Genomic DNA, 21,309 nt, shown 5'->3' on the forward strand with positions numbered 1-21,309 from the left:
CCTGCTGGTATTTTGAAGGATTGTCTGGGCTCCTCTTTGTTGGCCTGGAAGGTGTGCATAAATTAGAAGAGCTCCAGGAACTAGAATTTGGCAGAGGATTCATATATAATCAACCTCTGAGCATCACACTGAAATCACTCCCAAGCATTTTACTGAAGCAACTTGTAAGTATTTTTTTTCTTTTTAACACCATCCTTCACTAGGTCAATTCATTCTAATGATTTAAAAAACCCAGGGGGAATTTTGTCTCTTCAATGTGTAATGTGACATAGGTTAATACAGATGAAAAAAACTCCATATTACCTGAATTCTCTTTTTCAGGACACAATTGTGGAAAGAAGATGCTGCAATATATATATGAAGTGTTTTGGAGAAGATGGGTACCAGGGTGATGGCGGGAACCCTGGGAACAAGGTGAGAATTTGTTGGATGCAGATGGTGAGGGAGAGATAGGGCCTTTCAGCACCCACTACAAACGAAGCCCCATGTTCTGTCTTTAACACACCTTTGCTAATTCTACCCTCTTAACAAACCTTTGAGGCAAATGCTATCTTACAGGTGGTCAATAGAGGCTTAGAGAGGGAACGTTGCTTTCCCAGTCATACAGGTATGAAGAAGCATTTTGGGATTTAAGCCCTCATGTCTACCTGACTCCAAGGCTCACATTCTTTCCATTATATTATGCTGTCTCCTTACATTTATTTGACAATTTCACAGACTCTACTACTGCACAAAAGTTTTCACTTGTCTATAAAATGTTCACTGTGCAGCATCTTCTTTCTTTATAGTGGTCAGTGCCTTTTCCCCTCTGAGCTGACATTCTCTTCTATAGCATTAAAGTCTGAGGAAAGATATAATCATTGGTTCACTGGTGCATCTCTGGTTCATTGGTTGCATCTCTCTGCTAACTCCATGGTGAAGCAATAGAAAAATTATCCTGTCCCACTTTTAAGGAAGAATAAATCTCATTAAAAATCATCCTCAGTTATCCAGGGACATGAAGAATACCCTTCACACCCTTTATGATGGTGGGATTACCACAAATCCTCATGTAAGGTTGAATCAAGCCCATTGGCTTTGCCCATCCTTTTACATTCTCTCTTTGTAAGGTTTTCTGCGATGTTGTTGGAATGAGCTCTTACTGACTTTGCAGATCAGTCTTGATTTTTTTTTTCAGTCTTGATTTAGAACAGTATAAAGTATATGACTTCTTGAGAAAAATTGTAGTTATGCCTTAGCACTAGATTTCCCCCCTTGCATTGTTCTTAAATGACTGGAGAATCAGGAAATCAAGCTTGGGAACCTCTTGACATGTTTTATAACTCAAGGATTCTGCCTCAAAGGCCAAAGATGGGAATGTTTTGAATAATTGACTTCTCTGCTCTGTCTGCAAGAATTCAGTGGTTGATTGTATTGATGTTCGTGTCTTTGTTGATCCCAGAGAGAATATGGCTCCCATATCTTACTGACCATTTTTAAATTAAATAAACACATTTGGGGGGGAGGAGCAAGATGGCGGAAGAGTAGGGTCTCCAAATCACCTGTCTCCACCAAACTACCTAGAAAACCTTCAAATTATCCTGAAAATCTATGAATTCGGCCTGAGATTTAAAGAGAGACCAGCTGGAATGCAACAGTGAGAAGAGTTCGCGCTTCTATCAAGGTAGGAAGACGGGGAAAAAGAAATAAAGAAACAAAGGCCTCCAAGGGGGAGGGGCCCCGCGAGGAGCCGGGCTGAGGCCGGGGCGAGTGTCCCCAGGACAGGAGAGCCCCGTCCCGGAGACGCAGGAGCTGCACCGACCTTCCCGGGGTAAAGGGGCTCCAGGGAGGTGGAGCAGGACCCAGGAGGGCGAGGATGCCCTCGGGTTCCCTGGGACAGTAACAGCAACTGCGCGCCCAGGAGAGTGCGCCGAGCTCCCTAAGGGCTGCAGCGCGCACGGCGGGACCCGGCGGGACCCGGAGCAGCTGAAGGGGCTCGGGCGGCGGCTCCGCGGAGGGGGCTGCGCGGCCCCGGGAGCAGCTCGGAGGGGCTCGGGCAGAGGAAGAGGCTCCGTGCGGAGGGGGCTGCGCGGCCCGGGAGCGCGAATCCAACAGCGCAGGCTCCGGAGCACAGGGCGCCGGGACACAGCCCAGGATCCGGCCTCCCCCGGGACAGGCAGAGGCCGGGAGGGCCCAGGACAGCGAGGACGCTCCTGCCCCAGCTGAGCAGATCAGAGGCCCCGCCCCGGAGCCTCCAGGCCCTGCAGACAGAGTTACTGCCGGAGCTGAATCCAGGTTTCCAGAGCTGCCCCGCCACTGGGGCTGTTCCTCCTGCGGCCTCACGGGGTAAACAACCCCCACCGAGCCCTGCACCAGGCAGGGGCACAGCAGCTCCCCCAACTGCTAACACCTGAAAATCAGCACAACAGGCCCCTCCCCCAGAACACCAGCTAGACGGACAAGTTCCAGGAGAAGCCAAGGGACTTAAAGTACACAGAATCAGAAGATACTCCCCGGTGGTTCTTTTTTTGTTTGTTTGTTTTTGTTTTTGTTTTTGTTTTGTTTTGCTTTTTGATTTATTTCCTTCCCCCACCCCCTTTTTTTTCTCCTTTCTTTTTCTTTCTCTTTTTCTTCTTTTTTTTTTCTTTTTTTTTTTCTTTTTCTTCCCTTTTTTTTTCTCTTTCTCTTTTCTTTCCATCTTTCTCTCCTCTCTTTTTCTCTTTTTCCCAATACAACTTGCTTTTGGCCACTCTGCACTGAGCAAAATGACTAGAAGGAAAACCTCACCTCAAAAGAAAGAATCAGAAACAGTCCTCTCTCCCACAGAGTTACAAAATCTGGATTACAATTCAATGTCAGAAAGCCAATTCAGAAGCACTATTATACAGCTACTGGTGGCTCTAGAAAAAAGTATAAAGGACTCAAGAGACTTCATGACTGCAGAATTTAGAGCTAATCAGGCAGAAATTAAAAATCAATTGAATGAGATGCAATCCAAACTAGAAGTCCTAACGACGAGGGTTAACGAGGTGGAAGAACGAGTGAGTGACCTAGAAGACAAGTTGATAGCAAAGAGGGAAACTGAGGAAAAAAGAGACAAACAATTAAAAGACCATGAAGATAGATTAAGGGAAATAAACGACAGCCTGAGGAAGAAAAACCTACGTTTAATTGGGGTTCCCGAGGGCGCCGAAAGGGCCAGAGGGCCAGAATATGTATTTGAACAAATTCTAGCTGAAAACTTTCCTAATCTGGGAAGGGAAACAGGCATTCAGATCCAGGAAATAGAGAGATCCCCCCCTAAAATCAATAAAAACCGTTCAACACCTCGACATTTAATTGTGAAGCTTGCAAATTCCAAAGATAAAGAGAAGATCCTTAAAGCAGCAAGAGACAAGAAATCCCTGACTTTTATGGGGAGGAGTATTAGGGTAACAGCAGACCTCTCCACAGAGACCTGGCAGGCCAGAAAGGGCTGGCAGGATATATTCAGGGTCCTAAATGAGAAGAACATGCAACCAAGAATACTTTATCCAGCAAGGCTCTCATTCAAAATGGAAGGAGAGATAAAGAGCTTCCAAGACAGGCAGCAACTGAAAGAATATGTGACCTCCAAACCAGCTCTGCAAGAAATTTTAAGGGGGCCTCTTAAAATTCCCCTTTAAGAAGAAGTTCAGTGGAACAGTCCACAAAAACAAAGACTGAATAGATATCATGATGACACTAAACTCATATCTCTCAATAGTAACTCTGAATGTGAACGGGCTTAATGACCCCATCAAAAGGCGCAGGGTTTCAGACTGGATAAAAAAGCAGGACCCATCTATTTGCTGTCTACAAGAGACTCATTTTAGACAGAAGGACACCTACAGCCTGAAAATAAAAGGTTGGAGAACCATTTACCATTCGAATGGTCCTCAAAAGAAAGCAGGGGTAGCCATCCTTATATCAGATAAACTAAAATTTACCCCAAAGACTGTAGTGAGAGATGAAGAGGGACACTATATCATACTTAAAGGATCTATTCAACAAGAGGACTTAACAATCCTCAATATATATGCTCCGAATGTGGGAGCTGCCAAATATATAAATCAATTATTAACCAAAGTGAAGAAATACTTAGATAATAATACACTTATACTTGGTGACTTCAATCTAGCTCTTTCTATACTCGATAGGTCTTCTAAGCAAAACATCTCCAAAGAAACGAGAGCTTTAAATGATACACTGGACCAGATGGATTTCACAGATATCTACAGAACTTTACATCCAAACTCAACTGAATACACATTCTTCTCAAGCGCACATGGAACTTTCTCCAGAATAGACCACATATTGGGTCACAAATCGGGTCTGAACCGATACCAAAAGATTGGGATTGTCCCCTGCATATTCTCGGACCATAATGCCTTGAAATTAGAACTAAATCACAACAAGAAGTTTGGAAGGACCTCAAACACGTGGAGGTTAAGGACCATCCTGCTAAAAGATAAAAGGGTCAACCAGGAAATTAAGGAAGAATTAAAAAGATTCATGGAAACTAATGAGAATGAAGATACAACCGTTCAAAATCTTTGGGATGCAGCAAAAGCAGTCCTAAGGGGGAAATACATCGCAATACAAGCATCCATTCAAAAACTGGAAAGAACTCAAATACAAAAGCTAACCTTACACATAAAGGAGCTAGAGAAAAAACAGCAAATAGATCCTACACCCAAGAGAAGAAGGGAGTTAATAAAGATTCGAGCAGAACTCAACGAAATCGAGACCAGAAGAACTGTGGAACAGATCAACAGAACCAGGAGTTGGTTCTTTGAAAGAATTAATAAGATAGATAAACCATTAGCCAGCCTTATTAAAAAGAAGAGAGAGAAGACTCAAATTAATAAAATCACGAATGAGAAAGGAGAGATCACTACCAACACCAAGGAAATACAAACGATTTTAAAAACATATTATGAACAGCTATACGCCAATAAATTAGGCAATCTAGAAGAAATGGACGCATTCCTGGAAAGCCACAAACTACCAAAACTGGAACAGGAAGAAATAGAAAACCTGAACAGGCCAATAACCAGGGAGGAAATTGAAGCAGTCATCAAAAACCTCCCAAGACACAAGAGTCCAGGGCCAGATGGCTTCCCAGGAGAATTTTATCAAACGTTTAAAGAAGAAATCATACCTATTCTCCTAAAGCTGTTTGGAAAGATAGAAAGAGATGGAGTACTTCCAAATTCGTTCTATGAAGCCAGCATCACCTTAATTCCAAAGCCAGACAAAGACCCCGCCAAAAAGGAGAATTACAGACCAATATCCCTGATGAACATGGATGCAAAAATTCTCAACAAGATACTGGCCAATAGGATCCAACAGTACATTAAGAAAATTATTCACCATGACCAAGTAGGATTTATCCCTGGGACACAAGGCTGGTTCAACACCCGTAAAACAATCAATGTGATTCATCATATCAGCAAGAGAAAAACCAAGAACCATATGATCCTCTCATTGGATGCAGAGAAAGCATTTGACAAAATACAGCATCCATTCCTGATCAAAACTCTTCAGAGTGTAGGGATAGAGGGAACATTCCTCGACATCTTAAAAGCCATCTACGAAAAGCCCACAGCAAATATCATTCTCAATGGGGAAGCACTGGGAGCCTTTCCCCTAAGATCAGGAACAAGACAGGGATGTCCCCTCTCACCACTGCTATTCAACATAGTACTGGAAGTCCTAGCCTCAGCAATCAGACAACAAAAAGACATTAAAGGCATTCAAATTGGCAAAGAAGAAGTCAAACTCTCCCTCTTCGCCAATGACATGATACTCTACATAGAAAACCCAAAAGTCTCCACCCCAAGATTGCTAGAACTCATACAGCAATTCGGTAGCGTGGCAGGATACAAAATCAATGCCCAGAAGTCAGTGGCATTTCTATACACTAACAATGAGACTGAAGAAAGAGAAATTAAGGAGTCAATCCCATTTACAATTGCACCCAAAAGCATAAGATACCTAGGAATAAACCTCACCAAAGATGTAAAGGATCTATACCCTCAAAACTATAGAACACTTCTGAAAGAAATTGAGGAAGACACAAAGAGATGGAAAAATATTCCATGCTCATGGATTGGCAGAATTAATATTGTGAAAATGTCAATGTTACCCAGGGCAATATACACGTTTAATGCAATCCCTATCAAAATACCATGGACTTTCTTCAGAGAGTTAGAACAAATTATTTTAAGATTTGTGTGGAATCAGAAAAGACCCCGAATAGCCAGGGGAATTTTAAAAAAGAAAACCATATCTGGGGGCATCACAATGCCAGATTTCAGGTTGTACTACAAAGCTGTGGTCATCAAGACAGTGTGGTACTGGCACAAAAACAGACACATAGATCAATGGAACAGAATAGAGAATCCAGAAGTGGACCCTGAACTTTATGGGCAACTAATATTCGATAAAGGAGGAAAGACTATCCATTGGAAGAAAGACAGTCTCTTCAATAAATGGTGCTGGGAAAATTGGACATCCACATGCAGAAGAATGAAACTAGACCACTCTCTTTCACCATACTCAAAGATAAACTCAAAATGGATGAAAGATCTAAATGTGAGACAAGATTCCATCAAAATCCTAGAGGAGAACACAGGCAACACCCTTTTTGAACTCGGCCATAGTAACTTCTTGCAAGATACATCCACGAAGGCAAAAGAAACAAAAGCAAAAATGAACTATTGGGACTTCATCAAGATAAGAAGCTTTTGCACAGCAAAGGATACAGTCAACAAAACTCAAAGACAACCTACAGAATGGGAGAAGATATTTGCAAATGACATATCAGATAAAGGGCTAGTTTCCAAGATCTATAAAGAACTTCTTAAACTCAACACCAAAGAAACAAACAATCCAATCATGAAATGGGCAAAAGACATGAACAGAAATCTCACAGAGGAAGACATAGACATGGCCAACAAGCACATGAGAAAATGCTCCGCATCACTTGCCATCAGGGAAATACAAATGAAAACTACAATGAGATACCACCTCACACCAGTGAGAATGGGGAAAATTAACAAGGCAGGAAACAACAAATGTTGGAGAGGATGCGGAGAAAAGGGAACCCTCTTACACTGTTGGTGGGAATGTGAACTGGTGCAGCCACTCTGGAAAACTGTGTGGAGGTTCCTCAAACAGTTAAAAATATACCTGCCCTACGACCCAGCAATTGCACTGTTGGGGATTTACCCCAAAGATACAAATGCAATGAAACGCCGGGACACCTGCACCCCGATGTTTCTAGCAGCAATGGCCACGATAGCCAAACTGTGGAAGGAGCCTCGGTGTCCAACGAAAGATGAATGGATAAAGAAGATGTGGTTTATGTATACAATGGAATATTACTCAGCTATTAGAAATGACAAATACCCACCATTTGCTTCAACGTGGATGGAACTGGAGGGTATTATGCTGAGTGAAGTAAGTCAGTCAGAGAAGGACAAACATTATATGTTCTCATTCATTTGGGGAATATAAATAATAGTGAAAGGGAAAATAAGGGAAGGGAGAAGAAATGTGTGGGAAATATCAGAAAGGGAGACAGAACGTAAAGACTGCTAACTCTGGGAAACGAACTAGGGGTGGTAGAAGGGGAGGAGGGCGGGGGGTGGGAGTGAATGGGTGACGGGCACTGGGTGTTATTCTGTATGTTAGTAAATTGAACACCAATAAAAAAATAAATTAAAAAAAAAAAAAAAAAAAAAAAAAAAATAAACACATTTGGCTATAAACGGCAAGCCAAACTTCCCTGAGAGGAAATGCTTTGTGTGTTTAGTTATCTAAGAAGAAATAGAAAGAGAAAGAGAGAGAGAGAGATTGGAAGAGACTAAACAGCTGAGTCATACAGAAATAAACAACCATTTCTCATAAGTAGCATGGACGGTAACACCTTTGCTTACTGATGTTTAAAAAAAAAAAAAAAGGTCAAAGGCCACATTAGGAGTAACGGTGTACCTTAAACATTTAACTAGAAACAAATTTTGGTTTGGATTTTCAGATTAGAATGGCTTAAGATGGTATTTTAGAAAAATAAAAATAGGCTGACATGCCAACTATTAAGACAAACAGGTATTTAAGTTTTTACTTTAAGACAGGCCAAAAAATATTTGCTTCTACACGTCCCTACACATTATGCTCAACATTTAGTCAATTCTCAATAAAATGTCAACTCAGTGAGACAAAGGTATCTATTAGTAATTTTTTTATTTTAAAATTATTATTATTATTATTATTATTATTATTATTTTTAGAGAGCAAGACAGAGAAGGAGAGAGAGAAAGGGAATCTCAAGCTTAACTGAGCACAGAGCTCAATTTGGGGCTTTACCTCATACTGGTGAGATATCAAATAACAGTTTTTATTCCATGTAGATTTGAGAAAAGAATTTAGAATCCAAGTTATTTCTTTTTTCCTCAGGGAGAGAAGGGTACTGATGGATTACCTGGTTATCCTGGTGAAGAAGGTGGACATGTAAGTACTGACTCTTATTTTTTTTCTTTAAAGGAATATGGTAAAGTGGGTCAAATATTAGAAATACTTAACTGTACTTCAGTCCTGAAAATTTTTCTCATCTCTGCCATTTAAAATTGACTTAAAACATCTATATGAAAATGACTGTTTATTGTAACAAATGTTAGGTGGATAAATTTTGGAAAGGTAGTCTCTAAAAGGTGTTTAATGATAAAGGATGGTCATTTTAATCTGAATCTGAGATAACTGAAATGTGGTCTGTGTCTAATGACTATGTATATAATAGTAATCGTTAATTGTGAGCTGAATTATAGGTAATTTGTTACTACTAACGAGGTAGCTATGCTTGTAAGTAATTTAACAAGATAAATTGAAGAGAACCAAGGCCATCCTTGTAACAAGATCACCCAGATGCCTTCCTGAGCAGCCAGAAAGGTGATAGAGCTACAGTTACCCACCGAAAGTTTGCGTATATCCCTGAGCACAGGAAAGTTAGCCATCATATGATTAGCTATGGAGAAAAATGTGTATTATAGAGAAAATTGTTAGCTAAGGGGCTGGAATGTGGCAGGCCCCATCTTTATTACATCATATAATATCAAAAGGATTTTTAAATGCCATAGTTTTTAATTAATTTTAAATTGTGGAAAACCACTTTGCCACAAGTGTCTATTTTAAAGTTGATATGCATACACCTCTGGTTCTCAAACTTTTGGTCTCAGGATACCTTTACACTCTCTATTATTGAAGACCTCGAAGAGCTTCTGCTGATATACTTTCTATTGATATTTTCTGTGTTAGAAATTAAAACAGAAAGAATTTTATTTAATTGAATTTTACTTTTGATAGAGATTGAGAGAGACAGCATGGGGGAGAGAGGGGCAGAGGGAGAGAGAGAGAATCCCAAGCAGGTTCCATGCCCAGTGCAGAGCTTAACACCATGCTCTATCTCATGACTCTGAGATCATGACCTGAGCCAAAATCAAGAGTCAGGCATTCCACCAACTGTGCCACCCAGGAACCCCAAAATGGAAAGAATTTTAAATTATTTATTCATCTTACTCCCAAATAACAAGAACAAGCCCTTTTTATAAATGACATATTCCTGGGGCACCTGGGTGGCTCAGTGGTTAAGCATCTGCCTTCAGTTCCATTGGTGATCAGCTCCTGGGATCAGGTCCTGTATCAGGCTTCCTGCAGGGAGCCTACTTCTCCTTCTGCCTATGTTTCTGCCTCTCTGTCTATGTCTTTCATGAATAAATAAATAAGATCTTTTAAAAAATGACATATTCCTTTATGAAAAATATATTTTCTAAAATGAAATAGATGAGTCAGAAGAGTGGAATTGTTTTATGTGTTTTTAATATCTGGCTTATTAGAAGACAGCTGGATTCATATGTCTGCTTCTGTGTTCAGTTTCTTGTGTTGTCACTTGCTTTATAGTTTCTTAAAAACTCTGCCGTACACTTGGGAGAGAATAGGAGTAAGAAAAGATAATAGCATCTTCATATAATTGGGAAAGTAGTTTTAATTTTCTGAGCACCCCCTGCCAAAGGGTCTTGGGGACCTGAGGGGTCCTTGGACCACCACAATTTTCAAACTCCTGAGATATCCAAGCATTAATGTTCTCATTGCCCCTGTAGAGTTGTGCATTGTTTTACTGTTCTGGATATGTAGGCTGGTGGAACTTGGAAAATCAGCAGAAATTAGAAAAAGAAATGCAGCTGTTGGGACCTATATAAACCAATTCATTTCTTTGATTATATTTGTGGGAGAATCGTTCCTCTTTTCTCTTTTTATTTTGCTTCAGTAATTATAGTCTTAGATGTCAGAGATACATTCAGAAATGGGGGCTGTGGAGTTTTGCTATTTTGTTCTGGTATGGTGAAAATATTCTTTCCATTTTTCTGATGTTTTAAAATATCCTTTAAGTGTTATTTTATTTTATTTTATTTTTTATTTTATTTTTTGTCTGCTTGCCCTGTGGTTCAACGAGCCTGGCAAAATCTAAGAAAATAATGGAGGGTCCAGCCAACTTATTAGGATAGATTTCAGACAAATATGATAAACAAGCCCTTGTCTGCTACAATAAGAGTTTTGTCCTTCTCTGCTGTCTTAACATCCTAAAACCAAAATGGTTTATAAAGACTGTCTAGGACAGAGCTAGGAATATAATGTGAGTGATATATATTATTTTATATAATTTAAAATTTCATAGTAGGCATCTTAAAGACAATAAAAAGAACTAGGTGAAATTAATCTTATATTTTATTTAACCAAGTGTATCTAAAATATAGTTATTTCAACATGTAATTAGTATAAAAATTGATGGTATCTTTTTAAAATATACTGTCTTTGATATCCTGTGTGTATCTTACACCTACAGCAATCTCAGTTTGGACTAGACACATTGCAAGTGCTCAATAGCCATATGTTGTGTGTATGACTCTAGCAGGCGTCTTTTTCTTTTTACTGCACTTCTCATAAGAGAAGGTGACTTCAAAATATGTTGTCCTCTGAATGACTTTTCATGTTGTGTCCCCCCAAGGCAGGTCAGATTGGTCTGCTCAATGGCTGAGACATCTATCTCTCTGCAGATGGCAGGCTTCAGACTGGGGCTATAATTTGTAGGTTCAAATTGAAAGTATATAATGACAAAGAGCTAATTTATTGTTCCTGTTATCTATTACTCCTCTTTCCCCAACCACCCCCCACCCCAGGGAAAACCTTGGTGGTGTAAAACAACAATCATTTATCATATCCACGGACTCTGGGGTGGGGAAGCTAAAAAGGGAAATGGCTGCAGGTGGCTCTCTGCTAGGTTCCTAAGGGCTGATGAGGTGGCTGGAGGACCCTCTGCAGAGATGACTTCCTTTCTCATGCTCTGGAGCTTGGTGGGGATAGCAGAGGATGGGCCATGGTAGTCCAGAGACGGGGATGGCAGCTGGGTCGGAGAGGGAGCATCCACCAGGGAGGGTCCATCCTGAGAGGGAGCATTCCAAGAGACCAAAGCTGAAGCTCAAGCCTTCTGAGGGAGCCTCAGAAGTCACATGTATGCCACATTCTATTGTGTACACATAAGTCACTAGCTCCAGACCAGATTCAAGGCAGGCAGGGTGGGGATTAGAACCTTCCTCTCCATGGGCGAGTGGCAAGGTCAGTCATATCCAGAGGAGCATTGAGATTTTGTTGTGGCCATCTTTGGGAAAGACAATCTGTCAGACTCATGAATTCTGTATATTTTCAAAATGTATCTAGTATGAGATGGTAGTTTAAATATGTATTGGTTACATATCAAAACCTTATGTATCAAATTAGTCAGATTATCTAGTTCCCCCAAAATAATTATGTACTCCAGTAGTAACAAAACTAGTTAACATTTGTTGAGAACTTCATATATGTCAGATGTGTGGCTAAACATTTTATATATAGTTCTTCATTTCATCTACAAAATAAGAATATTATTATTATTACTCTCATTTCTCAAAAATAACTTGAACCAACGTAGGATTTGAACAACTTTTTTTTAAAAAAGATTTTATTTATTTATTCATGAGAATACACAGAGAGGAGAGAGAAGCAGAGACACAGGCAGAGGGAGAAGCAGGCTCCACGCAGGGAGCCTGATGTGGGACTTGATCCCAGGTCTCCAGGATCACGCCCTGGGCCGAAGGCGGTGCTAAACCGCTGAGCCACCGGGGCTGCCCGGGTTTGAACAACTTTTTTTTTTTTTTTTTTTTTTTTTTTTTTTTTTAATATTTTTTTTTTTTCACTCCATTCTATTTTTTTTTTTATTGGTGTTCAATTTACTAACATACAGAATAACACCCAGTGCCCGTCACCCATTCACTCCCACCCCCCCGCCCTCCTCCCCTTCTACCACCCCTAGTTCGTTTCCCAGAGTTAGCAGTCTTTACGTTCTGTCTCCCTTTCTGATATTTCCCACACATTTCTTCCCCCTTCCCTTCTTTTTCCTTTCACTATTATTTATATTCCCCAAATGAATGAGAACATATAATGTTTGTCCTTCTCCGACTGACTTACTTCACTCAGCATAATACCCTCCAGTTCCATCCACGTTGAAGCAAATGGTGGGTATTTGTCATTTCTAATAGCTGAGTAATATTCCATTGTATACATAAACCACATCTTCTTTATCCATTCATCTTTCGTTGGACACCGAGGCTCCTTCCACAGTTTGGCTATCGTGGCCATTGCTGCTAGAAACATCGGGGTGCAGGTGTCCCGGCGTTTCATTGCATTTGTATCTTTGGGGTAAATCCCCAACAGTGCAATTGCTGGGTCGTAGGGCAGGTATATTTTTAACTGTTTGAGGAACCTCCACACAGTTTTCCAGAGTGGCTGCACCAGTTCACATTCCCACCAACAGTGTAAGAGGGTTCCCTTTTCTCCGCATCCTCTCCAACATTTGTTGTTTCCTGCCTTGTTAATTTTCCCCATTCTCACTGGTGTGAGGTGGTATCTCATTGTAGTTTTGATTTGTATTTCCCTTATGGCAAGTGATGCAGAGCATTTTCTCATATGCATGTTGGCCATGTCTATGTCTTCCTCTGTGAGATTTCTGTTCATGTCTTTTGCCCATTTCATGATTGGATTGTTTGTTTCTTTGGTGTTGAGTTTAATAAGTTCTTTATAGATCTTGGAAACTAGCCCTTTATCTGATATGTCATTTGCAAATATCTTCTCCCATTCTGTAGGTTGTCTTTGAGTTTTGTTGACTGTATCCTTTGCTGTGCAAAAGCTTCTTATCTTGATGAAGTCCCAATAGTTCATTTTTGCTTTTGTTTCTTTTGCCTTCGTGGATGTATCTTGCAAGAAGTTACTATGGCCGAGTTCAAAAAGGGTGTTGCCTGTGTTCTTCTCTAGGATTTTGATGGAATCTTGTCTCACATTTAGATCTTTCATCCATTTTGAGTTTATCTTTGTGTATGGTGAAAGAGAGTGGTCTAGTTTCATTCTTCTGCATGTGGATGTCCAATTTTCCCAGCACCATTTATTGAAGAGACTGTCTTTCTTCCAATGGATAGTCTTTCCTCCTTTATCGAATATTAGTTGCCCATAAAGTTCAGGGTCCACTTCTGGATTCTCTATTCTGTTCCACTGATCTATGTGTCTGTTTTTGTGCCAGTACCACACTGTCTTGATGACCACAGCTTTGTAATACAACCTGAAATCTGGCATTGTGATGCCCCCAGCTATGGTTTTCTTTTTTAAAATTCCCCTGGCTATTCGGGGTCTTTTCTGATTCCACACAAATCTTAAAATAATTTGTTCTAACTCTCTGAAGAAAGTCCATGGTATTTTGATAGGGATTGCATTAAACGTGTATATTGCCCTGGGTAACATTGACATTTTCACAATATTAATTCTGCCAATCCATGAGCATGGAATATTTTTCCATCTCTTTGTGTCTTCCTCAATTTCTTTCAGAAGTGTTCTATAGTTTTGAGGGTATAGATCCTTTACATCTTTGGTTAGGTTTATTCCTAGGTATCTTATGCTTTTGGGTGCAATTGTAAATGGGATTGACTCCTTAATTTCTCTTTCTTCAGTCTCATTGTTAGTGTATAGAAATGCCACTGACTTCTGGGCATTGATTTTGTATCCTGCCACGCTACCGAATTGCTGTATGAGTTCTAGCAATCTTGGGGTGGAGACTTTTGGGTTTTCTATGTAGAGTATCATGTCATCGGCGAAGAGGGAGAGTTTGACTTCTTCTTTGCCAATTTGAATGCCTTTAATGTCTTTTTGTTGTCTGATTGCTGAGGCTAGGACTTCCAGTACTATGTTGAATAGCAGTGGTGAGAGTGGACATCCCTGTCTTGTTCCTGATCTTAGGGGAAAGGCTCCCAGTGCTTCCCCATTGAGAATGATATTTGCTGTGGGCTTTTCATAGATGGCTTTTAAGATGTCGAGGAATGTTCCCTCTATCCCTACACTCTGAAGAGTTTTGATCAGGAATGGATGCTGTATTTTGTCAAATGCTTTCTCTGCATCTAATGAGAGGATCATATGGTTCTTGGTTTTTCTCTTGCTGATATGATGAATCACATTGATTGTTTTACGGGTGTTGAACCAGCCTTGTGTCCCAGGGATAAATCCTACTTGGTCATGGTGAATAATTTTCTTAATGTACTGTTGGATCCTATTGGCCAGTATCTTGTTGAGAATTTTTGCATCCATGTTCATCAGGGATATTGGTCTGTAATTCTCCTTTTTGGCGGGGTCTTTGTCTGGCTTTGGAATTAAGGTGATGCTGGCTTCATAGAACGAATTTGGAAGTACTCCATCTCTTTCTATCTTTCCAAACAGCTTTAGGAGAATAGGTATGATTTCTTCTTTAAACGTTTGATAAAATTCTCCTGGGAAGCCATCTGGCCCTGGACTCTTGTGTCTTGGGAGGTTTTTGATGACTGCTTCAATTTCCTCCCTGGTTATTGGCCTGTTCAGGTTTTCTATTTCTTCCTGTTCCAGTTTTGGTAGTTTGTGGCTTTCCAGGAATGCGTCCATTTCTTCTAGATTGCCTAATTTATTGGCGTATAGCTGTTCATAATATGTTTTTAAAATCGTTTGTATTTCCTTGGTGTTGGTAGTGATCTCTCCTTTCTCATTCATGATTTTATTAATTTGAGTCTTCTCTCTCTTCTTTTTAATAAGGCTGGCTAATGGTTTATCTATCTTATTAATTCTTTCAAAGAACCAACTCCTGGTTCTGTTGATCTGTTCCACAGTTCTTCTGGTCTCGATTTCGTTGAGTTCTGCTCGAATCTTTATTAACTCCCTTCTTCTCTTGGGTGTAGGATCTATTTGCTGTTTTTTCTCTAGCTCCTTTATGTGTAAGGTTAGCTTTTGTATTTGAGTGCTTTCCAGTTTTTGAATGGATGCTTGTATTGCTATGTATTTCCCCCTTAGGACTGCTTTTGCTGCATCCCAAAGATTTTGAACGGTTGTATCTTCATTCTCATTAGTTTCCATGAATCTTTTTAATTCTTCCTTAATTTCTTGGTTGACCCTTTTATCTTTTAGCAGGATGGTCCTTAACCTCCATGTGTTTGAGGTCCTTCCAAACTTCTTGTTGTGATTTAGTTCTAATTTCAAGGCATTATGGTCCGAGAATATGCAGGGGACAATCCCAATCTTTTGGTATCGGTTCAGACCCGATTTGTGACCCAATATGTGGTCTATTCTGGAGAAAGTTCCATGTGCGCTTGAGAAGAATGTGTATTCAGTTGAATTTGGATGTAAAGTTCTGTAGATATCTGTGAAATCCATCTGGTCCAGTGTATCATTTAAAGCTTTCGTTTTTTTGGAGATGTTTTGCTTAGAAGACCTATCGAGTATAGAAAGAGCTAGATTGAAGTCACCAAGTATAAGTGTATTATTATCTAAGTATTTCTTCACTTTGGTTAATAATTGATTTATATATTTGGCAGCTCCCACATTCGGAGCATATATATTGAGGATTGTTAAGTCCTCTTGTTGAATAGATCCTTTAAGTATGATATAGTGTCCCTCTTCATCTCTCACTACAGTCTTTGGGGTAAATTTTAGTTTATCTGATATAAGGATGGCTACCCCTGCTTTCTTTTGAGGACCATTCGAATGGTAAATGGTTCTCCAACCTTTTATTTTCAGGCTGTAGGTGTCCTTCTGTCTAAAATGAGTCTCTTGTAGACAGCAAATAGATGGGTCCTGCTTTTTTATCCAGTCTGAAACCCTGCGCCTTTTGATGGGGTCATTAAGCCCGTTCACATTCAGAGTTACTATTGAGAGATATGAGTTTAGTGTCATCATGATATCTATTCAGTCTTTGTATTTGTGGACTGTTCCACTGAACTTCTTCTTAAAGGGGAATTTTAAGAGGCCCCCTTAAAATTTCTTGCAGAGCTGGTTTGGAGGTCACATATTCTTTTAGTTGCTGCCTGTCTTGGAAGCTCTTTATCTCTCCTTCCATTTTGAATGAGAGCCTTGCTGGATAAAGTATTCTTGGTTGCATGTTCTTCTCATTTAGGACCCTGAATATATCCTGCCAGCCCTTTCTGGCCTGCCAGGTCTCTGTGGAGAGGTCTGCTGTTACCCTAATACTCCTCCCCATAAAAGTCAGGGATTTCTTGTCTCTTGCTGCTTTAAGGATCTTCTCTTTATCTTTGGAATTTGCAAGCTTCACAATTAAATGTCGAGGTGTTGAACGGTTTTTATTGATTTTAGGGGGGGATCTCTCTATTTCCTGGATCTGAATGCCTGTTTCCCTTCCCAGATTAGGAAAGTTTTCAGCTAGAATTTGTTCAAATACATATTCTGGCCCTCTGTCCCTTTCGGCGCCCTCGGGAACCCCAATTAAACGTAGGTTTTTCTTTCTCAGGCTGTCGTTTATTTCCCTTAATCTATCTTCATGGTCTTTTAATTGTTTGTCTCTTTTTTCCTCAGTTTCCCTCTTTGCTATCAACTTGTCTTCTAGGTCACTCACTCGTTCTTCCACCTCGTTAACCCTCGTCGTTAGGACTTCTAGTTTGGATTGCATCTCATTCAATTGATTTTTAATTTCTGCCTGATTAGCTCTAAATTCTGCTGTCATGAAGTCTCTTGAGTCCTTTATACTTTTTTCTAGAGCCACCAGTAGCTGTATAATAGTGCTTCTGAATTGGCTTTCTGACATTGAATTGTAATCCAGATTTTGTAACTCTGTGGGAGAGAGGACTGTTTCTGATTCTTTCTTTTGAGGTGAGGTTTTCCTTCTAGTCATTTTGCTCAGTGCAGAGTGGCCAAAAGCAAGTTGTATTGGGAAAAAGAGAAAAAGAGAGGAGAGAAAGAAGGAAAGAAAAGAGAAAGAGAAAAAAAAGGGAAGAAAAAGAAAAAAAAAAACGAAAAAAAAAAGGGAAGAAAAAGAGAAAAAGAAAGGAGAAAAAAAGGGGGTGGGGGAAGGATACAAATCAAAAAGCAAAATAAAACAAAAACAAAAACAAAAACAACAAAAACAAAAACAAAAACAAACAAAAAAAGAACCACCGGGGAGTATCTTCTGATTCTGTGTTCTTTAAGTCCCTTGGCTTCTCCTGGAAGTTGTCAGTCAGTCTAGCTGGTGTTCTGGGGGAGGGGCCTGTTGTGCTGATTTTCAGGTGTTAGCACTTGGGGGAGCTGCTCTGCCCCTGCCTGGTGCAGGGCTCAGTGGGGGTTGTTTACCCCGTGAGGCCGCAGGAGGAACAGCCCTAGTGGCGGGGCAGCTCTGGAAACCTGGATTCAGCCCCCGCAGTAGTTCCGCAGCTCTCCGTCTGCAGGGCCTGGAGGCTCCGGGGCGGGGCCGCTGATCTGCTCAGCTGGGGCAGGAGCGTCCTTGCTGTCCTGGGCCCTCCCAGTCTCTGCCTGTCCCGGGGGAGGCCGGATCCTGGGCTGTGTCCCGGCGCCCTGTGCTCCGGAGCCTGCGCTGGTGGATTCACGCTCCCGGGCCGCGCAGCCCCCTCCGCGGAGCCGCCGCCCGAGCCCCTTCAGCTGCTCCGGGTCCCGCCGGGTCCCGCCGTGCGCGCTGCAGCCCTTAGGGAGCTCGGCGCACTCTCCTGGGCGCGCAGTTGCTGTTACTGTCCCGGGGAGCCCGAGGGCATCCCCTCCCTTCTGGGTCCTGCTCCAACTCCCTGCGAGCCCCTTTCCCCCGGGAAGGTCGGTGCAGCTCCTGCTCCTCCGGGACGGGGCTCTCCTGTCCTGGGGACACTCGCCCCGGCCTCAGCCCGGCTCCTCCTGGGCCCCTCCCCCTCGGAGGCCTTTGTTTCTTTATTTCTTTTTCCCCGTCTTCCTACCTTGATAGAAGCGCGAATTCTTCTCACTGTAGCATTCCAGCTGGTCTCTCTTTAAATCTCAGGCCGAATTCATAGATTTTCAGGATAATTTGAAGGTTTTCTAGGTAGTTTGGTGGAGACAGGTGATTTGGAGACCCTACTCTTCCGCCATCTTGCTCCTCCCCCCCCTTGAACAACTTTTGAGCATGTTATTCTTTCCATAAATCATGGCTATAATTGATAGCTTTAAGCCACTACTGTGGACAAATGGGAGACCAATTTTTAAATGGATGGAGCTTAGTATATGAATAAAAAACACAGTAAGCCCAAATTGCATCTTCAAAAACAATTGACATATAAACCAATTATAAGATGATTTCCGTTTTCTCATGAGAACATCTTAAAAAATGTTTTTCCCCGATTAGAATATATAAACTTTGAGGGTTGTCTACTTATACTACTTAATTTAGTTACACACAAATATTTTAGAGTCTTTCATTATGTAAAATTATATACCAAGAAATTCTTTTTTCTCTTCTCATATAATATCAAATAATTTTATTAAAAATTCTTCCCATGGAATTTCTATATCAGTTTTCCCAGCATTACTGGAGCCTCTGTTTTGGAGACACCTTACCTGGTTTTATAGAATATATTGTGTTTACTTCTGTCTAAGTTGTTTAAGATAAGCCACTTCTGTGGATGTGTGAGAGAGAGAGAGAGAGAGCAAGAGAGAGAGAGAGAGAGAGCAGGAGGAAGGGTAAAGGAAGAGGGAGAGAGAGAATCTTAAGCAGGCTCCACGCTCAGCTCAGAACCCCGAGATCATGACCTGAGCCGAAATCAAGAGTCAGATGCTTAACTAATAGAGCCACCCAGGCATCTCTAAGATAAACCACTTTTTAAGTCTGTCATTAAAAATTAATCTTTAGCTTCAAAAACTCATTACCTCATTTTTCTTGTGAGAATATTTTTTATGGTCTTTACAGTGTATTCATGAATTCTATTACTTTTAAAAGTGATTTTTAAAAATCTTATTTGCATAGCATCTAACATTTGAAATTGCAAGGTCTCACTGTCAAATATGACAAATAAATTACCTCTGTTAGATTCCTTTACCTCCTTTTTTTTTTTTTTTTCTTTTTTAACTGATCTGGTCAGTGACATCCGTAAGGATCCATAAATAATCTCATATTAACATTCACTGAGTGTCAACACTATGCTGTTCAAAGTTAAGCAATGGAGAGAGTACTCTGAAATATGAGAATCTTTGTGAAAACTCAAGTTTAAGAATAACCTTTTTTCCAAGGAGTAATTTTGGGAAAACTCATACTATGTATGTATAGCAACTGAAACTGTAGAAACTGGGAATAGAAGTCATAAGAGTGAGTTTTTTTTTCTTTTTCTTCACAATTTTCTTTTAAATTTTTAGTTGTGGCAAAATACATATAAAACAAAATTTACCATCTTAACCTTTTCAAGAGTATATACATCAGTGGTGTTAAGTACACTCCTATTGCTGTGCAACCACCACCACCGTCCATCTCCAGAATGCTTTTTGTCATGCAAAATTGGAACCCCCATCTCCATTAAATACTAACTCCCAATGACCCCCTCACCCCAGCCTCTGCCAACCACCATTCTACTTCCTGTCTCTATGAATTTGACTACTCTAGGTCCTTATTAAGTAGGATCATGCAGTATTTGTATTTTTAGCTTATTTCATTTAGCATAGTATCCTTAAGATTCATCCATATTGTAGCATATCAGAATCTCCTTCCTTTTTGAGGCTGAATAGTATTCTATTGTAAGTATAGGACACTTTTTCTTTATCAATTTATCTGTTAATGGACACCTGGGTGCCTCCACCTTATGGCTGTCGTGAATAATGCTGCCATGAATATGTGTATGGAAATGTCTCTTCAAGACTCAGTTTCCAATTCTTTGAGGTATATGCCCAGAAGTGGAATTGATAGGTTATATGGTAATTCTATTTTTAGTTTTTTTTTTGGGGGGGGGGCGGGGGGAACTACAATATGTTTTCCAAATCAGCTGAACTCTGACATTCTCACCAAAAGAGCATAAAGATTCCAATTTCTTCACATCCTCATCAACACTTGTTTCTTTTTCTTTTTGTTTTTGATAATAACCATCCTAAGAGTATTTTGTTTGATTAAAAATAAACTAAGAATTTTCCCTTTGTGTACCTTTGTTAGGGACATTTATTTTGTATATAGCAACTACTTCCTAATGAAGGCAACAATTATTCATGATTGATAACACTGTATAGTACAATATGGTAAGGAGATATATTAAAATTAAAATTTCAGATGAAACTCAAACACCACACATTGGACTTAAAAATGCAGATAGACAAGAAAGAAGGGGGGAAAATAGACATTTACTTGGCATCTGCTGTATGAGGCTTTGCATTCAGCATTCTGTACACATTATGACATTTCATCTTCATGACAGTCATACTGATATGTGCTAATACTTTCACTTTATAAATGTGGAATTTAAAACTCAGAGGTCTTATAAGGTCAAAGACAGAAGGTTGGAGATGTGCCCAAACCCCTATCAGTTTGATGCCAGAACCTGTGCTTTTCTCATTATCTCTGGCTGTTTAAGTATAAAGCACCTCATTTGTTCAATCTGTATGACTTGTAGATCACCTACAAGTAGGGAAGAAAGGAAGTACTTCCTTTCTTTCTTTTTTAAAGAATTTATTTGAGAGAGAGAGGGAGAGAGAAATATGTGCGCATAAGTAGGGGAAGGGCAGAGGAAGAAGGAAAGAATTCTAAGCAGATTCCCACACTGAGCACAGAGCCTGACACAGGACCCTGAGATCGTGACCTGAGCCAAAACCAAGAGTCAGACACTTAACTGATTGCGCCACTCAGGCGCTCATGAAGTACTTTCAGTACAGATTCTCATGCATTTGTATTGAATGGTTAGCATCAATATTACCAAGATCCACATTTTATAAATGGAGGAAATTGTAGTTCAT

At 40.4% G+C, this 21,309-nt stretch overlaps 1 protein-coding gene across 1 annotated transcript in view; it reads left to right on the top strand.

Moving 5' to 3' along the window:
* Positions 1-21,309, top strand: part of LOC112661094 (collagen alpha-4(VI) chain-like) — a 127,796-nt gene that overhangs the window by 42,322 nt on the left and 64,165 nt on the right. The window contains 3 exon segments of the mRNA XM_035705178.2: positions 19-164; positions 322-414; positions 8,461-8,514. Coding sequence (XP_035561071.2) covers positions 19-164; positions 322-414; positions 8,461-8,514 — 293 coding nt within the window.

This window comes from Canis lupus, chromosome 23, assembly GCF_003254725.2.
Source record: "Canis lupus dingo isolate Sandy chromosome 23, ASM325472v2, whole genome shotgun sequence".
NCBI classification, from domain to species: domain Eukaryota; kingdom Metazoa; phylum Chordata; class Mammalia; order Carnivora; family Canidae; genus Canis; species Canis lupus.